Source organism: Coloeus monedula, assembly GCF_965178545.1.
Source record: "Coloeus monedula genome assembly, chromosome: 3".
NCBI classification, from domain to species: Eukaryota; Metazoa; Chordata; class Aves; order Passeriformes; family Corvidae; genus Coloeus; species Coloeus monedula.
In genome coordinates this window covers 15,719,756-15,740,851 of record NC_138783.1, presented here as the reverse complement: position 1 = coordinate 15,740,851, position 21,096 = coordinate 15,719,756, and the positions used below count along the sequence as shown (strand labels likewise).

The window sequence follows — 21,096 nt, the reverse complement described above, 5'->3', positions numbered from 1 at the left end:
TGGGCAGATAGCTCATTTCTCAGAAAGTTCCCTGAGCTAGAGACAGAATGTAGTATCTGTGTGAGGAAGAGAGTTTTGCAAGTCCTGTGAGAACAAGCCAAAAAGGTCTGATGACATGACCACCCTGAAATCTTGCAAGGACCAGAACAAATACTTTCAAGTCCCTTACTTGAAAAGGCTAAGAACTGATGTCTTGCCATATAAAAAAAAAAAAAAATTCTGCATTTAATTTATTCTTCTCTATAGTGTGGGAAGAAATATATGTTGTAGACTCTAAACTTGTCAGGCAAACATATTCTGAAGATTTACTTAGATGGTGAAAAGCATGGGTATTGAATCTAATTCAGTGTGCATGTGGAAGAAAAACAGTAACTGTGTTCTTCCTGTTAAAAACTGAGGAATTGTAGAAGTACTAAAATTCTCTCAGTAGTTTGCATTTGTAAATCAGTAAGAGGAACAGATGTTTGCTAAAGTCAGGAGATGGTTAGAGGAAGAAAAATGCCTTTGTGACAATTCACCAGTACTATTTGGGAGCCTGGGATGAGCTCATTGTTAGTATCGATTTGATACTTATTTTCTATTTTTATGTAGCAAAAGAAAATTAAAGTGTATCTGAAACGAAGTATGTGTGCTTCTAATGATACTCTTCGTTACCTTGAAACAACTTCAGCTGTCTTCATGGTTCTACAATGCAAGTAAAAACAGTGCTAGTGTTAATGGATTATATTCCCTGTTATGATGACAAAGGGAAGAACCACATAATGTACACTGGCTGACTGCAGAGGGCGAGGATGAAAGAGCATGTGGCCCTGTCAGCAAAAGGGAGAACTCTGTTGCCAGCTGGAATGAGTTGAAGAACTCTTAAAAGTACTCCATTTTCAAAATACTGTGGTTGTGGATGATTTGCGGATATGGAGGTATACCATTAGTAAAGTCCCCATGGTATGTGTGTACATAGTGTGACTGTAATACTAGGATTTGCTTTATTTTGAGTAAATCCTCAGTTTGGGGTCCTGCATTGCAGTGTGGAGTGCCTCACCACTGCAGACTGAGTGTGATGAGGAACGCTTACCTTGGCTAAGCCTAGGCTGGGCACAAGTAAGGGAAGTGCCATGTCTTCTGAGGTTTTCCGGGGCCTCTGGAGCGGGACACTGTGCTGCTGCTGCTGTGCTGTTTTAAGCTGAACCCTCTTGACATCTTGGCAAATGCTGGGAACTGTGACCATGTTCCTGAGCTTGTAGACAGGAAGGGGGGAGCTGGGGGAAGACTGCTTACTTATAGTTCACTGAGAAGTCTGTCTCTTGCTGGAGGGTGGTTGTTGCCACCTGGAAGGAGAAGGACTGTAAGCTCCAGTGCAGATCTCTGACCTTTTCATCTGTCTTGGGTTAAAAGCACTATTTCTTGGTGTATATGTATATACATATACATAACTTCTGTATGAAGTTAGTGCTTGAGGTGGTCTCAAGGCTCATATGAAGATGGAGTCTTCCCTACTTGGACTTTTCAGCTCTGTGTTGTATTTTCAGGTCATCTTTTTACTGTTTTCTTACTTTTGCTGTGCCATGCTCAAGGAATCCTGCCAAAGTTACTGTGGCTGCTGAGTATGGCTGCTGTTGCTTTCAGCAGTAGAACAGGGTTGGAAATGGAAGAACGTGAAGGGAGTCTTCTGAAGGTGGGACTAGAAAGGCAGGTGTAGGTTGCCTTGGATTGCCTTAGCTTGTACATGGAATAAGACAGGGTATTAAGGCAATTCCTGATGTCAGCTGTAGTTGGTACTATGTTTTCAGTGGTACAGTTTCTTTCAATCTCTTAGCACAACAAGTGAAATGAAGCCTAGTTGTGTAAGACATCTTGAGTTTTAGGGTTTCTTGCCCTGAGGGTGAAAATGAATGTGTGCAACTTTCAGGGAGCATATTCTTTCAGAAGAGGAAGAAACATCCATAAAAGAGGCTTTGTGGCAGCTTGGGGCAACTTTCACCAATGTGGGTTGTAAGCACTTTTTAATATCTGCAGATAAATCTGCATGGAGAATTGGAGGAGAAATAAACTGTTGTGTTGCTACTCTGTAGTGTTTGGATTGTGGGCAGCTTGTGTAGAGTTTGTGCTCTACATTTAGTACTCTCGTCGAATTCCCTGTCAGGGGTCAGCATCCCTGCTTATAGTCCTTGGATGTTGTGTCAACTGAAATAAAATACGTGTTATTTCTGCTTTCACTGCACCCTAGCTAGTCTTAAATAAAAGTTCACAGCCATTGTTTTTCTATTAGTGTATGGAAATAAGGCTTCCTTGCACTCCCTGCACAAGGTGTCATTAGTGTTCAGTGGGATTTCTGTAATAGAATACCAGGCTCGGTAACCAAATAAAAATTTTTCTTCCTTTCCATTGTTGCAGTGTATGTGACATCTTTCATGGTGTAAATTGTTCTTATTACACCTTGATAAAGCAACAAGCAGGAGGTGGGAAAGCATAGTATTGTTTTCTTTTTTGTGGTGATGGTTTATCAGGATGCTATAGCTGATGAGTGTCAAAAGCAAGATGATGTTTTAATCTTCCAGATTATTAATTTAAAAGACAAATGAAAAAATCCCCAAAAGTAAGCCCGTGTTTAAGTATTTATGTGTTCTAAACAGCAAAAATACAATGGAGCTTTTTAAGACAAAAAATGCTCACCTTTCAAGTATGTGGTTCCAACATGATTTAAAAACCTGGAAGGTTTCTTACCCTCCTTAGCAGAGGGCTAATGATTTGGGGGTTTTTTATGCTTAATGATCTGTGGTGATTTTAGTCTACTTACTGGTAAGGAAACAGCCTTCATCTTTATTATGTCATCTTATTTGGATCAGTTCTTTCGGATCTGGCTATAATAGTTAACAATGGATAGTCTTATTTTTCTTTTATCGTTTGGTGATCTGAAAGTTGTCTCCAAGTTCATCTTAATCTCTTTCATGGGAATCTCTTAAATTCAATTAATATGAATTTGAAATGTAGTCTTTAAGGATGTTGCGTTTGAATGCAGTACTTCTCATGAGCCTTCAAATCAAATGAGTGTGAGCATGTCTATTCTGCTATCACTGTTGTCAAGACAGAGAGCAGTTGCTGTTAGTGGGTGGACCTACAAGAGGAGTCTGAGGCCTTAGTGTAGTTGAACAAACCAGAAACTCATATTCTGAATTTTTGGCTTCTGGTTCACCTCTTCAATCAATTGCTTTTTCTATCCTTGTCTGAATGAGAGATGTTTATGTAAGATTCTGGCAGCCACAATAACAGCATGTCTTCCCATAGAAGAGCAAAAGTTGTCAAGCACAGTTTTTCTTGTGTTTCCATGTTTTGCATAAGTAAACTTGCATGTGGTACCTACTTCTGTGTTATTAGAAAATTACTGTAAGAATACCACACTGGAAGAAAGTTATTGGATTGACAGAATCTAGTTTCCCTGGCTCCCAGACCTAACCAACAGCTGGAGTATTCCATGGCACTCAATAAGATCAGAAATTCAGAACTCATGGTGGGAGTATACCTTCTAGATAGGAAAGAGTGAGAACATAAATAGGGTACTCTGCTGTCTATTTGGTTAACATTACGAATGTTGAAATCAGTAAAGCTTTTGGTAAAAACTGTCTGTGGAAGAATTCAGATGAAGGCTGTGTCTTTAAAGAGAGCAGTTGCTGTAAGATACCCGAGGTAGGGTTTGAAAATTTAAATATATATATTGGAAAAATAAGTGTACTTCTGTAGGGTGGCCTTCATGTATTGAGAAGAGTGGTTTGAATGTTTTTTTCGTCTTGTCCTATATTGCTTCCTGCATATTAGTTGCTTTTTTCCTGTTGTTTTCTTGAATCTCATAATGGATTTTGGAAAGTCATAAGCTTAACATAACTATCTTTCTGATTATTGTGTTGTTAGGGATTAATTTTATTTGAGGCTGACTAAATATGTTCATGTCCAATTTTGGGTGGTTTTTCTTAGCTTTTTAAGCTGAAGAGTTGCAGTCTATAGAATAACTGGTTTGTGTGGTCAAGCCTGTAATTCCTTTGGTTTGCTATTTCCAATAAAGTTGAGACTCCTGGCTTATATAAATGGTTTTTGTTTGTCTATCATGGTTGTGCAGAGGGGTATGTATGTAATGTACCTGGTGCGTGATCCCCGCTGAAGGGAGAATTGATGCTGGGGCCCATCATGTATTACTGTTGCCCAGTCTGCTGAACAAAGCTGCTGGGTTGATTCTGTGAGAGCTTCACTGTGTCTTCATTTGCTTGTTTTTTTCCTTACTCTTGTTTCTTTTTCACAGGTCCTGAAAAAGAAAAGATTCTTGGTTTTAAACATTAGCACAATGGTATGTAGGTCATGTACAGTAGCTTTTAATCAGAAAAAGAACATGCAGCATGCAAACTGTAGAGGTGAAACCTGAAATGCCCAGTTGAGAGAATGAAAGAATACTTTTCTTTTATTCTTCCCAAAACTGAGGAATCCTCTACTTTTTTCTGTTAAGCACTTCTGAAGGTCTTTTTCTTTATTACTTAAATATGTATTGTTAATATTATATGTATGCAATAATGATGGTCTTGTCTTTGGTCTGGTCAATGAAATTAAATAAGCTGACTCTGTGTGCTAGAGCCAGAAAGCAGAGGGATGGAGAAATGGCTTCACCTTGTAGACCATGGGAGTGGGGCATAGTGTCAGAGGTTGAAGGCCAGACTTTCTTTTGAATATGCAACATGATTATTATGAAAAAAACTCATGGACATGGAGTAGCTGCTCAAAAACCAGCAGCTGGGTGTACAGTGATATGAAAATAGCTCGTATCTAGTGGGACAGTGAAGTTTTGGTGGGGTGGTTTTTTTTTTTTTTGGTAACAGGTGATTCAAGTACCCTAAAAACAGATCCAGGGCAGGATCTGTTTCAGCATGAGATGTCTAATAATGCTGTATTAATTCCCTTATCACAGTTCTGTGGAGAGATAAAAATTCATAGATTTTTTTAGAGGAAGGATTGAAGAACTAGACCTTCAACTCAAAATGAATGGAGTCTGTCAACCATCTATTTGACTCTGTCAGGTTTTTCTATATGCCTTGAAGGTCATCCAGGTAATGTGTTACATTGTTTAATGCTGCTATTAACAAATTAATTCCTTGTGGCTTGCTTATAGTGGTGTTTCTGTGTGCTAAAAAATCGTTTGTCTAATTGGTGATGTGCTGGCATCTTGGGTAGCATAAAAATTTCAGGATCTTCTGCGCGTGTTCTTCCTTGTAAGCAGTCAGCAAGTCCTCATCATGCGAAACACTTGATGGTTGAAGTCAGCAAATGCCAGAAATATCTTGTTAATTCATCTTCACATTGTTTGTGGAATAAAATTGGGAATGGTTATTTTTATTAATATAATAATAATTCTAGTAATCCAACTAGTCGGGCAGCTTGCAGAGAAGACTGAGTCACATTCGCTACTTGAGCAAAGAATAGTTCTGCATCAAAAGAAGATGAGGGGGACCTTTGGCATAAATGTGGAGTGCTGTCATAGTGCAAAATAGCTGAAATGCCTTGTGTTAAAACTGGTGAATTACATCAGACTTCTCCCATGGCTCTGTTCAGATGTTTGTGGCTCAGCCCAACGACAGCAGAGCATGATTCCGTTTGTATCTTTGGAGAATGACAAACAATGCAGTCCATGGAAGAGTTGCTTTAGCAGTGTAGATGGTGCCTCTGTATCAAGGGCAGATAAAGAACTGTATGCAAGATAAGTAATAATGAGAATAAAATATCAGTCTCAGATCTTCCTTTGAAATCCAGTTGATGCAGGGTGGAGGTCCCGTTTCACAAGGAAAATTACAGCTCTTCTGGCTGTGGTGAATTTTGCTTAGGTAGAAAAAGCTTTGTTCAGATTGGAACACAGGAAAAATCCTCTGAGCAGGTTGGTTTCGGCTTCCATTTTTTCTTGGAAAAGCTCACAAATGCATCATATTGTTGCTGCAATGCAGTAATAATTCTATAGATTTAGAGTAATTAGTTCAGTCATCTAATGTTGTCTTTCTACAATAGGAAAATGATGTAAGCCCACAGGATTTTCCAAATTGAAAAATCTGGTACCTCTTTTTCAAGGAAGTTGGTTTCAGGAGAGCTCATGTGCCTTGTATACTTTCTCACTTTGTCTAATTCCTGTATTGTCAAAAATACGGGATGTTAGCACTGTGTAATCAGTAATACAAGAATCATGCTTAGAAGTGTAACTCCAATGTTGTGGTTTTTGCACCTTTTTTTTAAGTTGTTATTATTAGTATTAATTAATTAATTTATTTATTTATTTAGAAAGTTTCAAGTCCAATTACTTAAACAGAGGCCTTTGAAATAATATTGTCATCTGTACTGTAAGCAAAGTTTGTTCGTTTGCCCAAAGGGATCTAAAAAGATTAAAAAGAGTGTCAAACAGGTAATTTAAATACTTTATTTCCTTTCTTCCTTTTTTTCTCCTTCAAAATGCATCTGAACATCCTTCTAGAACCTTCTAGAACCATCCTTAGCACACTAAGGCCCATGGAAGACAGGGAGGTGATTCAAGACCAAGTACAAGCCCTGCCCAACCAACCCAGTCGCCTTCTGTGATGGAATGACTACATCAGTGGACAAGGGAAGGGTTACAGATGTCATTTATCTGGACTTCTGTAAAGCCTTTGACTCAGTCCCCCACAACATCCTTCTCTCTAAATAGGAGAGACATGTATTGGATCAGTGGACTGGTAGATAGATAAGAAAGAGATTGCATAATCACAGCCAGAAGGTGGTGGTCAATGGCTGAGAGTCCTGATGGACATTGGTGACATGAGTGGTGTCCCTTAGGGGTCTGTATTGGGAGGGGTGATATTTAATACCTTCATTAATGACCTAGACAGAGGGATTGAGTGCACCCTCAGCAAATTGTTGATATCACCAAGCTGAGTGGTGCTATTGCCTGAAGGGTGGGATGTCATCCAGAGGGACCTGGATGAGCTTGAGAAGTGACCCATGGGAATCTCATAAGGTTTAACAAACCGAGTGGAAGGTGCTGCATCTGCTGCAGGGCAACCCCTCGTATCAATCCAAGCTGGGGATGAACAGATCCAGAGCAGCCCTACAAGAAGGACTTGGGGGTGCTGGTGGGTGAGAGGCTGGATATGCCCTAGTCGTGTGCACTGGGAGTCCAGAAACCCGCCATGTGCTGGGCTGCATCCAAAGCCCCATGGGCAGCAGGGCAGGGAGGGGATTCTGCCTCGCTTCTCAGCTCTGCTGAGACCCCACCTGCAGTGCTGCATCCAGCTCTGGGGTCCCAGCACAGGAAGGACACGGACCTGTTGGAGCCAGTCCAGAGGAGGGGCACAAAAGTGATCACAGGCATGGGACATGTCTCCTATGAAAATAGTCTGAGATAATTGGGATTATTCAACCTGGAGAAGGCTTCAGGCTGAACTTATTGTGCCTTTCTGTACCTGAAGGGAGCCTAAAGAAAAGATTGAGAGAGACTATTTACAAGGGCCTGGAGTGACAGAACAGGGGGGAATGGCTTCAAACTGACAAACAGTAGGTTTGGATTGGATATTAGGAAGAAATTCTTCCCTATTCAGGTGGTGAGGCACTGGCACAGGTTGCCCAGAGAAGCTGTGGCTGCCCCATCCCTGGAATTGTCCAAGGCCAGGTTGGATGGTGCTCTAAGTAACCTGGTCTAGTGGAAGGGTGTCCACGTTCATGGCAGGGCGCTGGAATGAGAGGATCTTTAAAGGTCCTTTTCAACACAAACCTTTCTAAGTCAGGTATGACTCTGTGAGAGGCTGAGTAACAACAATTTTTTTGGGATGGAGGCAAAATGCAAGCATCCCTGAAAGGGATTGCTATCCTATTACAAACTATCCTTTTGCAGCCTAGTTTTAGCAAGAAAAGTTGAAAAACAAATCACATAAAAAAGGAATGAGGATACTATACAGAAGGGTTCTTCCATGAGATGCTTAAGCATGATAGTGGAAATGTGATGAATGAGATGTGAAGCTATCTTACAATCCTCAGCTACGTCGAATTAAAAATAAGTCAATAAATTGCTGAGCATTGATTGACATTTGAGGGATCAAGTTCATTTGAGAAGCTGACATTGCTCAGATGTTAACGTCTTTATCAAGTGCATTGAACTAGGATTGTTAGTAATTTTTTGACTGAACAGATAGAATTTAAATTTATTTCATATTACTGAGTTTAGTTCTGCATATAGTAATTTTTTTTTTCACATCCTTTCCAGGTACACATGCAATGAAATAGGTTTAAAATATAATTTACACCACCCAAACAAAAGGTGCTTTAATATAAACGCAAACTAGAAGTCAGGGCTTTTTTTAATACTTACTCTCACCTTGTAGTTTCAGTTTTGCAGCAGTGAGTTTCATGGGTATGATAGGACCCCCGAAGTTATTACTGAGCTTGGTTCTGTGGTCTGTTGCATTGCTGTGAAATGCACTCTTATTTTTCTTCTACTTCATATATTTGTTTAAGATAAGTGGTAGTGGCTTTGAGTGTTGGAATAGGAAATACAATCCTAGAATTAGATGGTTTACAGTGATTTATTTCAGTGCAAAACCTTGATTTGCCCTGTAAAACAGAGTCTTGTGTTTATTTTGGGGTAGTGACAGCCTTGAAGGTGATGAAATTGAAATGCAGTATCATTAACATTTCTGCACATGTAGATGTACCAAAAGAAATCATAACACTTGTCGTATTTTCTGGTATCATTAAACACTTCTTTTGTCAAACTTGCACACTTGCTGAATTTAATCTTTTTTTTTCCTCCTATTTTTCCAAATGAATAAAAGATCATTAATTCTGACAGGATTTGTCTTGTTTACCCTGCTTCTGTTAGTCAACGCATATTGCCACATAAATGACCAAAGACTGTTTCAAGATCTAAATTAATAGCCTGGAAGCAGGATTAGCTTTTTTTTTTACTTTTGTCTCCTTAATGCACTTTTTATTCAGCTTGTAAAATCTTGATGTTATTCCACCTCCTCTACCTTTCCATCCCCTATGTTAATGGTTAGTTGGTGCTGCACTAGATTTAATGCTTCCTGAAAGTCATTCCAGTCTTGGATAATTTTGGTCAATCTGCTTGTTATAATTTTTCTTCCTGCCAAAATGGCAGTTTGTATAAAAAATGGTGACTAAACTGTGTGGAGGTACCTGCAGGCTGGGGATAAGTGTTGGCTGTGAGGGTTTTCAGTTACTGTTCTATCAATGGCTAACTTAAAGCTCTGTAAATTTGGCTACGGACTCTTTAAGGTAATTCCAGGGAAGACCTGGTTGGGTGAAGGTTGTCCCTGCTCCTTCCATTATCCTCCTGCCCTTGGTAGTGCACAACTGCTAGCACTCCTGGTCTGGTTGTGTCCATGGTGACGTAGAGGCTAGAATGGAATTCAGTATTTCAGTTGGAAGGGAGCTACAGTGGTCGTCTAGTCCAGCTGCCTGACCAAGTTACAGCCTGTTACTAAGGGCATTGCCCAGTTGCTACTGACAGTCTTGGGGCATTGCCAGCCTTTTCAGGTAGCCTATTCCAGTGTTTGACTATCTTCTTGGTAAAAAAATACTTCCTAATGTCCAGTCTGAACCTGGCACAGGGTTGAACCATTCCCATGCGTCCCATCACTGGATCCCACATAGAAGACCTCAGCACTTCCCTCTCCACTTCCCTCCTCAGGAAGCTGTAGGGAGGAATGAGGTTACCCCTCATCCTCTTTTCTTCCAAGCTAGATAAGCCTGGAGTCCTCAGATTTTCCTTACGGGATGCCGTTCCTTTCAGCCCTTTCAGCAGCTTTGTAGCTCTCCTCTGGGTGCATTCAAGCACCTTCACATCATCTTAAATTAAGATGCTCAACTTGGAGGTTGTGGGAGTGTGGCTTTTAGGGTTTTTGGTTTTTTTTGGAAGCAGACTTGTTGCTGGTAGTGTTGGTGGTAGGTAAGAAGCTCTTGACACTGCACTTATAGATGAATGTGTTTTTGTTATGTTCATGTAGCTGATGCAAAGATCTGCCTTCTCTGACTTGATGGGGTACTCCCTGTGATAATTCCTCACATTTATAATGACATTCAAAGATGCTGATTTTTGTAGCTAAATTTTAGTTTTTAGTCACTCTCACAGGAGCATGGAAATGTGTGCAGGATGACACTGGACAGGTTCAGCACAGGAGCTAGGCTTCTGCTGCTCTTGTGGTTCTCCTCCTTGCTTCCTAGTGATTCCAGGGACCCCAGGGAGGGAAATCCACTTGCTCTTGACACATGCACATGCAGGTCAGCTGTTTACATAGACACTTCTGCTCAGGTCTTGTGAATATCTCTTGTATGCACTTGGTTGCTGGTTCACTCAGGTCTTCAGGGAGGGGAGCACTCAACCTCCCTGTTGCTCTACAAGATATCCTTGTGAACTCGGTGCTTAGTCCTGGCATATTTTTGGTTTGGTTTTGACAAACACGTGGGGCTGGGTTGGGGTGTCATTCTACAAGTATGTGGAACGTGACCTGAGGGAAGCACTAAAACTAAGATGTATGGAATAAATACAGCCTATATCTCAGGACCTTGTGAAGGGTGTGGGTGAGGAGAATGATTGGCTGCCAGAAGATAGTTTTGAGAACACTATATTTTCCTCTGCAGGCTCGAAGGCAGAGTTGCTTTTATGTTATTTGTGGAGCAGTTGATCCTTGAGCTGCTGTGGAGATGTGTGTATTGTGCTGTTGTGATGCATTTTGGCATCATTGTTTATGAAGCGGGTCAGGAGGACAGTGTGCAGATAGTTGCACTTGGGTTAAATAGGTTATAGTCAGGGCAAATAAACTTCTCTGGTTTTCCAGAAGCTTTTTGATGGAGTGTGTTTCTCAACCAAATTTTGTATGATGGCTTTTTGTAAATCAGATCTGGATCTTCACAGGGTTTTCTGCAGGTTAGGAAGGTGGTTCTTTCTCTGACTGTTTGCGATAAACGTTTGTCTTCCAGGAGGAGCAACTGTACTGAGCAGTTTTAGTGAGTAATCAGTAAAGTGTTTTTCTGACCTCTTTCTATAGGCTGTTGACAGCAGTAATTGCTGCTGCTGTTTCTATGTGAACATTATACAATGAAACACTATTTCTAAATGATTCGTGTTGATTTTGACAACCTTACTCTTTTTCATCTCCATGGAAAAGTGAGGAGATGGAAACTTTTCCTTGGTTTTGACAAACAACCATCCTGAAGTTGTGAGGCGACAATAATTTGATATTACCTCCTTTTCTAATTTGGGTGCCTTATTTTTAATTTTTTTTTTTTGTCCTGACTGCATTTTTAAGAAAGGAGGAGATTTTTTCATTGTGTATCTACATGTGCAGGTTTTTAAAAACAAATAGTCTTTAAAGCATTTGTGTTCTGTGAAGATCCTAACAAAGCTAGGAGGAGAAATATTTTATATTAGTATCTATAATATCTAGAGCAGAGTGTAATAGTTTACAGTCTACCAAAGTTGATGGCTAACTCATGCAAGAAGTCATGGATTTGTGTCTGGTGACATAAACCTGTATTTGCATGGCATTTGTCCAATTTGAACTGTAGACTTCTAGAACTGGGTAACAGTCTTCACTTGTAGGGTTCAGCAGACCAGACAGTCCAGTGGAACAAACCTGGTCTTTCCACTGGGAATAACAAGTCTCTGTATCGTGTTTTGCTCACTGAATGTGTAAGGCAAGCAGAGAGTCCTTTCATACTCATTCTATTTTTACCTCTGTTATTTATAGGAAAAACAGTTATGAGTGGCCCCACTTCAAAGATAGAATTTCTTTTATTTTGTTAATAGTCATAGAGGAAATAAACTGCTATGTATGCAAATTGGTGCTGCTTTAGTTAATGTGAAACCTCAGATTTCAACCCAAATATGGTATAAAGGTTTGGAGGAAGCACAGCCATGGGTTGGAAGGGTGATGTGTTATGATTGGATATACTTAATTGTTCATATTATTTGAACCCCTGTTTTACTATTTTTGTCAACAGAAGTTGTTAAAGCTGTAGTTGCTGACTTCTTGGTTGGAGGTTTGAACTGGTATTAGCATTAAAAATGAAAATCAGCAAGGGATTATTTTAGTCATCTCCTAAACTAAGGAGGACATTTGCTGTTCTTGAACAAGTTGTAGATATGGAGATTGTTATTGAATATCCTTTTCTTGAAAGTAATTACAAATTAAGTAATTATTGCAAATTAGGTACACTTTGAATGTTTATAAAAGTGGCTTCAGGTTACTGTTTGCAGAATAAAGCAATATCAATCACAGAAGCTGTCTTAGGACTTCTGCAAAATGGTTTTTGATGTTTCAGTGGTTAATAACAGCACATAGAAGGTCTGATGCTTATTTCCCTATTATATTGTAGTTCTTAATTATAAGTTAATAGCAGAGCTATCGTAAGTGGTGTTACTTTGGTCCCTTGATGGAATACCTCTTGAGAGTAAAACCTTGCAGACTGTGTTTTCTGAATATAACCTGAATTGTGAAAAAAGCCAACACTTGTTGGTTAAATAGGGATTATGAAGCGCTATTAGCAAATACACTAATTGTATCTGCAAAAAGCAGTGACAGAGAGAATGGAGGAGGGGAGAGGGCTATGCTTTCTGTCTTAAATAATGATAGTGTTTGACACGAAAAGGCCTTTTGATATTATGATGGAATGCCAGTGAGCTAAAAAAACTCCACATACTTTTTTCTTAATGTAAGGTATTCCTTATTATAGTTTTGTTATTGGATAAACTTCTTTCAGTCCTCGGTACTCTGCTATCAAAATCATTTTTGCGTGTCTCAGGAATGGTATAAATGGCATCCAGCATGTCATGTGGATGGGCATCTCTCCTCAAACAGATGTGCTAAATTGCCAGGCCTGAAAGACAGGAAAGCAGAGGCATCTCTACTGCTTCCTAGCATGGAAAGGAAACAGATTCCCTACATATTAGTATTTTAATGCTTGCATGATTTCTTTTTCTTTTTCCTTTTCCTGTGTTATATGTAACTCAGCATTTTGAAATAAATACTTGTAATGACTATTTTCCCTCTAAAAACAAACAGAAAAATGCAATGAAACACCTATTTTTAAAGACAGGCTCCAGTCATTAAATTACGCCATTCAGGTGGCCTTGCTAAGACTGACCTTGTTTTGTACCTCCTCTTTCCATAGCCAAAGCAGTTGTATACCCAGTGGGCTTTATCTTACAGAGTTGTCTTCTGATTTCAGTCTTTAGTGTTGGTTGGATTTTCTTTTCTTTAATATCCCCACCTATGAGAGTATGCAAAATACTGAAAGCCTACTTGAAAGGTATTTTGAATTTGCTTTCTTTAAAACAATATTTTAAGCACATCATCATTTATTTGCTCATAAGAAGGAAATGTAGCAAAGGAAGATGCACTCAGATGGAAATGAAATGAGTCTTGAAACTGGAAGATAGGCCTCTGATATGCTGGAATTCTATATGGGAGTTCCTGCTGTCAGCATTGAGCTTTACCACAGCCATGGAACCTTTCTTTAAGAACTTGTACCCTTACACTTCTAAAAATCAGTAATTTTGTTTTCTATATGAAAAAGATGTCAGGCTAGTGCTTGAATGTCTTGTGACATAGTAGACTAATGTAGAGATCTAAATAGTGTACCATCAATTGAGTTAATTTTTTCAGAGTCCTGTAGATGCCATTTTTCAAATTTATGTAGTTCCCATTACAGAAATCATATTACAGATGTCTTGTGTAAGTGATGAGTAGTGTTCTTACTTGGTCTCTGAAAACTGGATATACTGAGAAAACCTGAGCATAACATTCAAAGTTACCTTGAGACGCTGTGCTAATTGGTCTTTTATTTAATGATTTGCCAAGAGGCAGGAAAAAAAGCCATGCTGCTACTTCAAAGTTGTTTGCAAAGGAGACAAAATAGTATGTGATTACAGTTCCAGTAATATGCTTGGAGTTTTTGCTTTTGCAGAATATTAATAAAGTAAATAGTTGCTGTTAATGTAATTTGCGTCCTGTGAGTTATTCTTTGGGAGACTAATCTTACTGAGAGCTCTAGGATTAGTCAAGGAGAGATTTACCACTGCAGGTGTTGGTGTAATAAACTGGACTTTTTTTATGTTATTCAGCATTACTTCTATAGAAGCTGCTTATCAGTGTAGATCGGTGCTCCAGATTATTTAATTGCATTGTAATGCAGATATTTTTTTCTTTTGAGGGTATGAATGTAAATGAATTAAACCATTGGTTATGAAGAAAACTTGAGTGATGCATAAAATTCGTCACCAGCTCACATATTTAAGCTGGATATACCTTTGACGCGACCAGCGATTAATTCATTCACAAGTTTAAAATGTTATGATAGTATGGGTGGGACAAATCACTGTGTTGGTTTTACTAATGTTTTAGTCTCCTGCATTTTTTTTTTTTTGAGGTTTTATTCTTTGTTAGTGTATGGTTTTTTACAGAAAGTGCTACATTTCCCCGCCTTTCCCCCAAAATACTGGTGTTCAGTCTCCTTTGTGATCAAACTGCTGTTCGATGTTTCTTAAAATAAGTAATATTTCATGAGATTTTATGTTATCAGGAACTTGCACCATATAGAGACCTCTTGAAATTAGTTATCTCAGCTAAATTTTATCTTTTATTTTTGGCTTTTATTTTGCTTTAAATTGGAGCGTTAGGTTTACAGTTGGACTCAATCTTAAAGTCTCATTCAACCCAAATGAATCTTTGATCCTATGATCTAAGTACTTTAGCTAGGTTTACAATGTCTGTTAGTTGCTCTAGTATTTCTTTATAATTAGAAACATTTAGCTTTCCTAATCAATCAGATGAAGTGCTATGCTGAGCAGGTCATCAGGCCCTGACATCTCAAAATATAGAAGGCTAAATGTGATCATCTGGTAATTTAATTAAGCTGGGAGATGTCATGGCTTTTCTGAAGGGAATGAGATTTTAAGTAGACAGGCATAGGTTGTGTTTTTAGAGTTCAATTGATAGCACTTTAAATTTTATCTGTCTTTCTAGCTAGGACAAAAAAAATACGCGAAAGCTCCCAGTTACAAAACCACAGGGCAAGTTCTTGATAAATTTAGAACTATGATATTGAGTGAAAAAAATTTTAAATCTGCCTCAATGTGACTACTGTGTGCTTTATTAATTTAATAAAGATCTGAGTTGGAGTAGCGGACTGGGAATATAGAGTTCTCATCCATACATCACCTGTGGAATGACTTATATCTACTTTTATTGAAATTTTGATAGGGTTATGTTGCATGTATAAAGAAAAATAAAATAGTTAACTTGGAGGATATTTTGCAGATTGTTATAGATGTGTTACATTTGAGTTGCTCTCCAAAGTTTCTGAAGGTATTAGAAGGAGTAAGCATGTGATAGTTTTGCTGATCGAGGCAAGCCAAGACAAGGTGACATCCCCGTTATTGGAAAATTCTCTAATTTTCCAGTGAAACAACAGTGATAGTAGACTTTTAAATGGTACAGAATGTACTTGTTTCACAGGAGAAGAGAAATTGAGATAGTAAAGGGAAATCTCTGCCAGTTGAGGTGTTCCTATCTTTTTATAGATTTTTTATTTTTTTGAGCTGAATTGCAGTGGCAAGTTAACATCTTATGAAAACAGGAAAAGAAATGTTCTCTCCTTTCTCTTTAAAAAAACCCAAACAAAACCTTGGTTTAATTTTGGCATTTTCACTTTCAGTGCTAATCTAATGGATAGTTAGATGTTCACTCATGCAGTGTTTCTTAGTGTGGAGTTTGGGGGTTTTTTTTAGTGCTGTGGGCATATAAAATTCTTTAAGTCTTTTTTGTGTCTGTTTAAACAAAGAGTGAAACTAATATCCCGGGTTTGCATACCTCCCATAATACCATAATTCTGTTTCTTCAGTTTTTTGTGAATTTTTAAAATGTTTTTTATTTTCCTCTTGAGAAGTTTTCTAGCTAAGAGATTAAAAGTTGCAAATAGATATTTAAGCTGAAATGAATACTCTGCTGTACCTTGAATATGATGGACTGGCCTTTGGAGTGTGAGGGGCAGTGGAGAGCTGTAGGCTTGTCTCTTGAGGTACCTAACCCAGAGAAGAGGTTTCTCTTTGTGTCATGTTCCTCAGATGTAAAACAGAAGTGAGTCCTTTCAGCTTATACCTTCAGGGGTTGGCTCTTGATTTGCCTTCAGTGCTGTGGTCCCATGGGAGAGATTTAAACCCATGCTGAGGGTGCCTCTGATGTCTGGCTCTATGCCCCAGCAGTGCTTGGTTTGAGTGTCAAGGACAGTATGTCTGTGGTTCAAGAGGAGCCCCTGTCTTGAGCCTGGTATTCTAATGCTTGTTGGGGAGATGGTATTCTGTAATTCTCGGTTGTGAGCTGTGGTTATACTCACAGCGCTTTTACCGGCTAGGCTTGTAGTTCAATGCCTTAGAAAGCCTCGAGCAGTCTAGAGAGGTAACATGGTAGATCTAGCATTTCTGTAGCTCTAAAAAGCGGCAAATGGTAGCTGCAAAGCTAATACCACTAGTAGAAGCAAAGAGGTAGAAATACAGCCCTTGGCTTATGCTTCAGTCTTGCAATCACATGCTTTCAATAGAATCACAGACGCATGAGTTATTCGCAGAAGGGAGCTGAGCCAAAGAGGGCGGGCCCACTCTGAGCTCTCTTTTATTCAGGGAAAGGGGAAGGAGAGAGCTAGGGGCGGACCTGGGGTAACTGGCCAATCAGACACTGCTCCAGAGTCTGAGTTACTTTTGGTTTTGCCTGCACATTAGAACAAAGTGGTTCAGAGCACAGGGCAGGGGCAAGTCCTGACTTGTCTGACTAGTATCGAGGAGGGGGAAAGGTGGTTTCAGAGCAGGCAGCAACAGTGAGCTAGACCTTTAGCAGACCTATTTTGATATCTCCCCAGCCCCTCTGCATTTTGAGGTTCAATCCAAGAAAAGCTTAGGTGGAAGCTGCTTTTAACCCACCATCTTCAGAAGATATGATAAAATAGAGCCTGTGTGGTCAACAAGGAGATGAACTACCGAGGGGCTTGAAAAAAGATACACTGTGAGCTTTTTTAGGAAACTCTTCCTAAAAACGTGTTACTTTTTTGTTGTTAATAAACCCCTCCTCCCACAGTATAACAGCTATGTTTGGAAAATTAAACTTCTATAATTGTGCTCCAGCTGTGCTTGTTGTTCTGTATTTACCCCAAGTTGGTAAGAAGACAGTTTTGGGCCACAGAACAGTTTGCTTACAGCTTTAAAATTATACTATTGTAATCTGAACTTCTGTGAAGACCCCAATTTGCATTTCTCACATCTTCCTGAGTAAAAAATTTGGTCTTTGCTGCAATGGGTGGATGAGTCTGGAGTTTGTTTCAGGCTTGCTTGACCTGTTGCTGCTTTGGCTGGGCTGAAATGTCAGATGTGAGCTTAAAACTTTTCTTCCCCTTCCAGGTGCCTGCTGATGGAAATGCAGGGCTGCTGGCGGAGCCTCAGATTGCCATGTTCTGTGGCAAACTCAACATGCACATGAACGTGCAGAATGGAAAGTGGGAATCAGACCCCTCTGGCACCAAGACCTGCATTGGAACAAAAGAAGGAATTCTTCAGTACTGCCAGGAAGTAAGTGCTGTCTCACAAATAACTGTAGTGGTTGTTCGTTCGAAAGCCTAAGTGCAGGCATGTGCTAGAGAGTTCAGTCTGTAGGGATCTTCCGTTTTATTTTTTGACCTCTTCTGCTCCATTGCCTTCTTGTCCTTTCTGAAGAGGTTCTCTCCAGTGCTTGTTAAAACAGTTTCAGGAATTGGTTGCTGAGGGAGTCACTGGGACTGTTGGAAAATTCTGTCTCCCTCTCCTCTACCCTTGGGGGATAATTTTTGTATAGTATGTGTGCAGTGGACTTCTTTCTTATAAAGTGTTCTGAATGAAGCTGAGGTGGCAGTTTTTTACTTAAAATGCCCTTGGTCTTTTTGGACTAATTTGGAACAATAAGCTGAAGCATGACTTTTGTTGTTCTACCAAGACACTGAAATGGACTTGTGCAGTCCAGAGTTATTGGCCTCTGCTGCACACAGAACCATTCAGAATTTCTTAATAGAAAAGCTTCCTCTACAGATGACATCACAATGACTGATTTCATATTTGAGAGCAGAAACTTTTTACCCACTTGCTTATATCCTAAGAACAGATTGTGGATCTAATTTTGTTTTGTCTCCATGATGTGATAGTCCGATAACCTCATACCAGTGTGTAACAATTTGAAAAGAAAATGTGTTATTTCATGTAGTGAAACAAGAGGGCATGGTTCGAGTTGCCTTAGTCCTTACATTTGCTATGCCATCTCTTTTTTTTTTCTTTTTTTGAGGGCTATTGCATATTGCCATAGCAGTAGCTGCTTTGTTTCCTAAATGTCAAACCAGTTCCTGTGAAAATATTTCTTTAGAAAGCAAGAGAATTTATTTTTCAGGTCTTTGCTCTCTTAGCATCTTCATTCCTGTCATTTCACCCATTGATTGTTCTTTCTGGTTTTTGTAGTGTTTTGTTCAGTTTTTATTGCATTTGGGCAAAATATTCATTTTAAGGATGATTTTGTAATGGCAATTAAAATTGATTCTTCATCAGTAGCTGTGACTCTTTACTAAGAAAATTGCTTTGTGAAACTCATATTTTTGTTTGTCACTAACAAAAATACCTAACCTATCCTACTAGTACAGTTTCAAAGATTTCTTCTGTTTTTCTGTTGTCTTTGATTGATCTAAATAAAGTTGGCTTATGCATAATGAAATTATTGAGAGTGAGGAAAGGAATAATTAAAAAAAGAAGAGCATCGATGACTAAAGGTAATAAGGCTATATGAATTTACAGAAATAAATATGTGAATTATGGAAGTAAGATAAGAAAGTTTGGGGGTTCAGTAGGTTGGAGGTTCAACCACAAATGCTGCAGGCAGGGAAGGATTGTGGAACAAGGTCTCAGAGCTGTAACTGTCAACCGACTTTCAGGTGATTTTGAAATTTGGGGTGGCATTTAATAAAAAAAGCCCTCTCAAAATAAGAGAAGAGGTAAGCAAAAGCAGTCAGAAGGTAATAGACAGATTGTTAAATTGATGCCTTTTCTTGGTCTTAAAATCAAGAGTCATACATGGTTAGAAGGGGAAAAGGGATTTTACCTTGGTATTTATTTTAAGGATCCTTAGGTGCACACGTCCAGGTCATATGCATCGAATTGCACCCCGCAAAATGTGCGCCCCAGAAGATCTGGTATAACATTATAGGTTTTACTAATTAGCATCTCTATCAAAGATTCCCCGGTGAGAGGCTCAAGTGAGCCTCCCTCCCCAAGGAGCCTTCCCCTGGATGGTTCTATCTTCATTTACAGAATGTGTTCTGGAGAGGACTTTGGGGACTGGGGCACACTGACCACTAGCTAGGAAGCTTCTAAAATGTTTAGTCTCTTAGCTTGACAAACAAGTCCAAGAATGTAGGCAAAAAGCACTAAGAATACTGTAGTTGTAAAAAGATATATAAGGGATATAAAAGAAAAGGCAAAAAATCTTCATGCCATCAAAATGACAAAGAGACTAATAAGAAAAATTTTGACTCTCTAAGGTAAAAAATTGTTTGCCATGTATGGTCACCAAGAGAGCTTAACTGGGCAAGGGTGCAAGCAACTTGGTCTGGCATAGATGTGAGTCCTGGCTGGAGCTGAGGAAGGTCTAAGGAACTATGATAGGTCTCTTTTAATGTGAATTTTTTTTCAAATCTGAAATTTTCTCGTAACTGAAACAGAGGAGAGACCTTGCATTACTTGGGTTTTTAAGGGTAAATACTTAAACTGCAGTGTGTTAAGCCCTATTTTGTGTGCTTGACTGTTTAGTAGCTTAGTGAAGATTAGATGATCATCATAATTTTGGAGTGTCTCCAGCTCCAGTTAAAAGTATGGCTTATGGGGTTCTGCCCTGTTGTGGGGCAAAGTGCTGGCAGGTCTACTCCCTAAAAATGGGGTGAGCATTTATAGATTTTAGTTAATCTCTGTTAATTATGTGAGCAGTATGCTTTTACCAACTTGAAGTGAGCAATTCTGCTGTGGTCTGTTGAAACATGGGAATCTCGCAAACCATCCCCATCTTTTCTTGCTGTGCTCACCAGTATGCTTTTGGTTTGTTTGCTGGAAACTGCCAATGTCCTGCTGTCCTGCCATGTCCTTCCCACACACCTCCTTGAGATGCACAGTGCAGCTGCTCTAGGCTGCTGATGGAGAAGGGACAAGGTGGTCTGGGGCATAAGAGCATGAGGCAGCAATGGGGTCTCTGCCAGTAGGTGTTTTGGGGTGGGTGGAATCATGTGAGCCCCAGGTTTTTGAATGCTGGTAATAAATTCAGAAATTGATAGCAAGTATTAGGAAGTTCAGATCTGCTGACAGTAATTTGAAACAAAAAGCCACATGGAAATTGATCCTGATGATCGGAAAAAAACTCCACTACTAAAGAAGTAGTAAAGTAGGTATGTTTAATTCCAGCGCTGGAACGCACGGGGGATCGCTCCTCCAAAATCATGCGTGCTGACAGCTTCATTCAGCTTGGTATTTATCGGGTTACAAGTTCCATATTCATTAAGTTTCACAACATGCCTATACATATTCATCACCTAGCCCCACCCAGCCTCGCTTCGTATTATAATGAACCCAAAAGTCATTTACATCTGCGTTGCACTTGCGTAGTGTTGTTTGGTGTTTTTTGGTAGGGTCTCCGAGTGTCTTTTTGATGAAGGCAAGAACTCTTCCTCATCCTGAACTTTTCACCTTTCTCTCCCGCGCATGCTGTTTTGTACCCCTGGCCTTTGAGACTGGTTTGAGCTAGTTCACAGGATATCTGTCTGAGACTCCCCCTGGTTTTATCAGAGGTTTCTTATCTTTTCTTCTTGCCCTGGTATGCTGACCAAGCTGGATGCATTGTTCCTGACAAACTAATTCTCCTGCTTCCCATCCCCCTGATTCAATCCAACCCAGCAGCATAGCAAGAAGCTCCCAGTTCTGTACAACTCTTGCCCATGGTCTTCTCTCCTTCCCCATACCCCTTTGGCCAGATCTGTGGCATG

The 21,096-nt window shown here is 39.5% G+C and overlaps 1 protein-coding gene across 4 annotated transcripts in view; it reads left to right on the top strand.

The window, feature by feature from the left end:
* The window catches only part of APP (amyloid beta precursor protein), a 222,561-nt gene that overhangs the window by 27,167 nt on the left and 174,298 nt on the right, over nucleotides 1-21,096 (top strand). For all 4 annotated transcript variants that reach the window (XM_082279368.1, XM_082279367.1, XM_082279366.1 and 1 more), the window contains exon 2: nucleotides 17,456-17,623. In XM_082279368.1, the coding sequence (XP_082135494.1) occupies nucleotides 17,456-17,623 (168 nt within the window). The remainder of the gene's footprint in view (nucleotides 1-17,455; nucleotides 17,624-21,096) is intronic.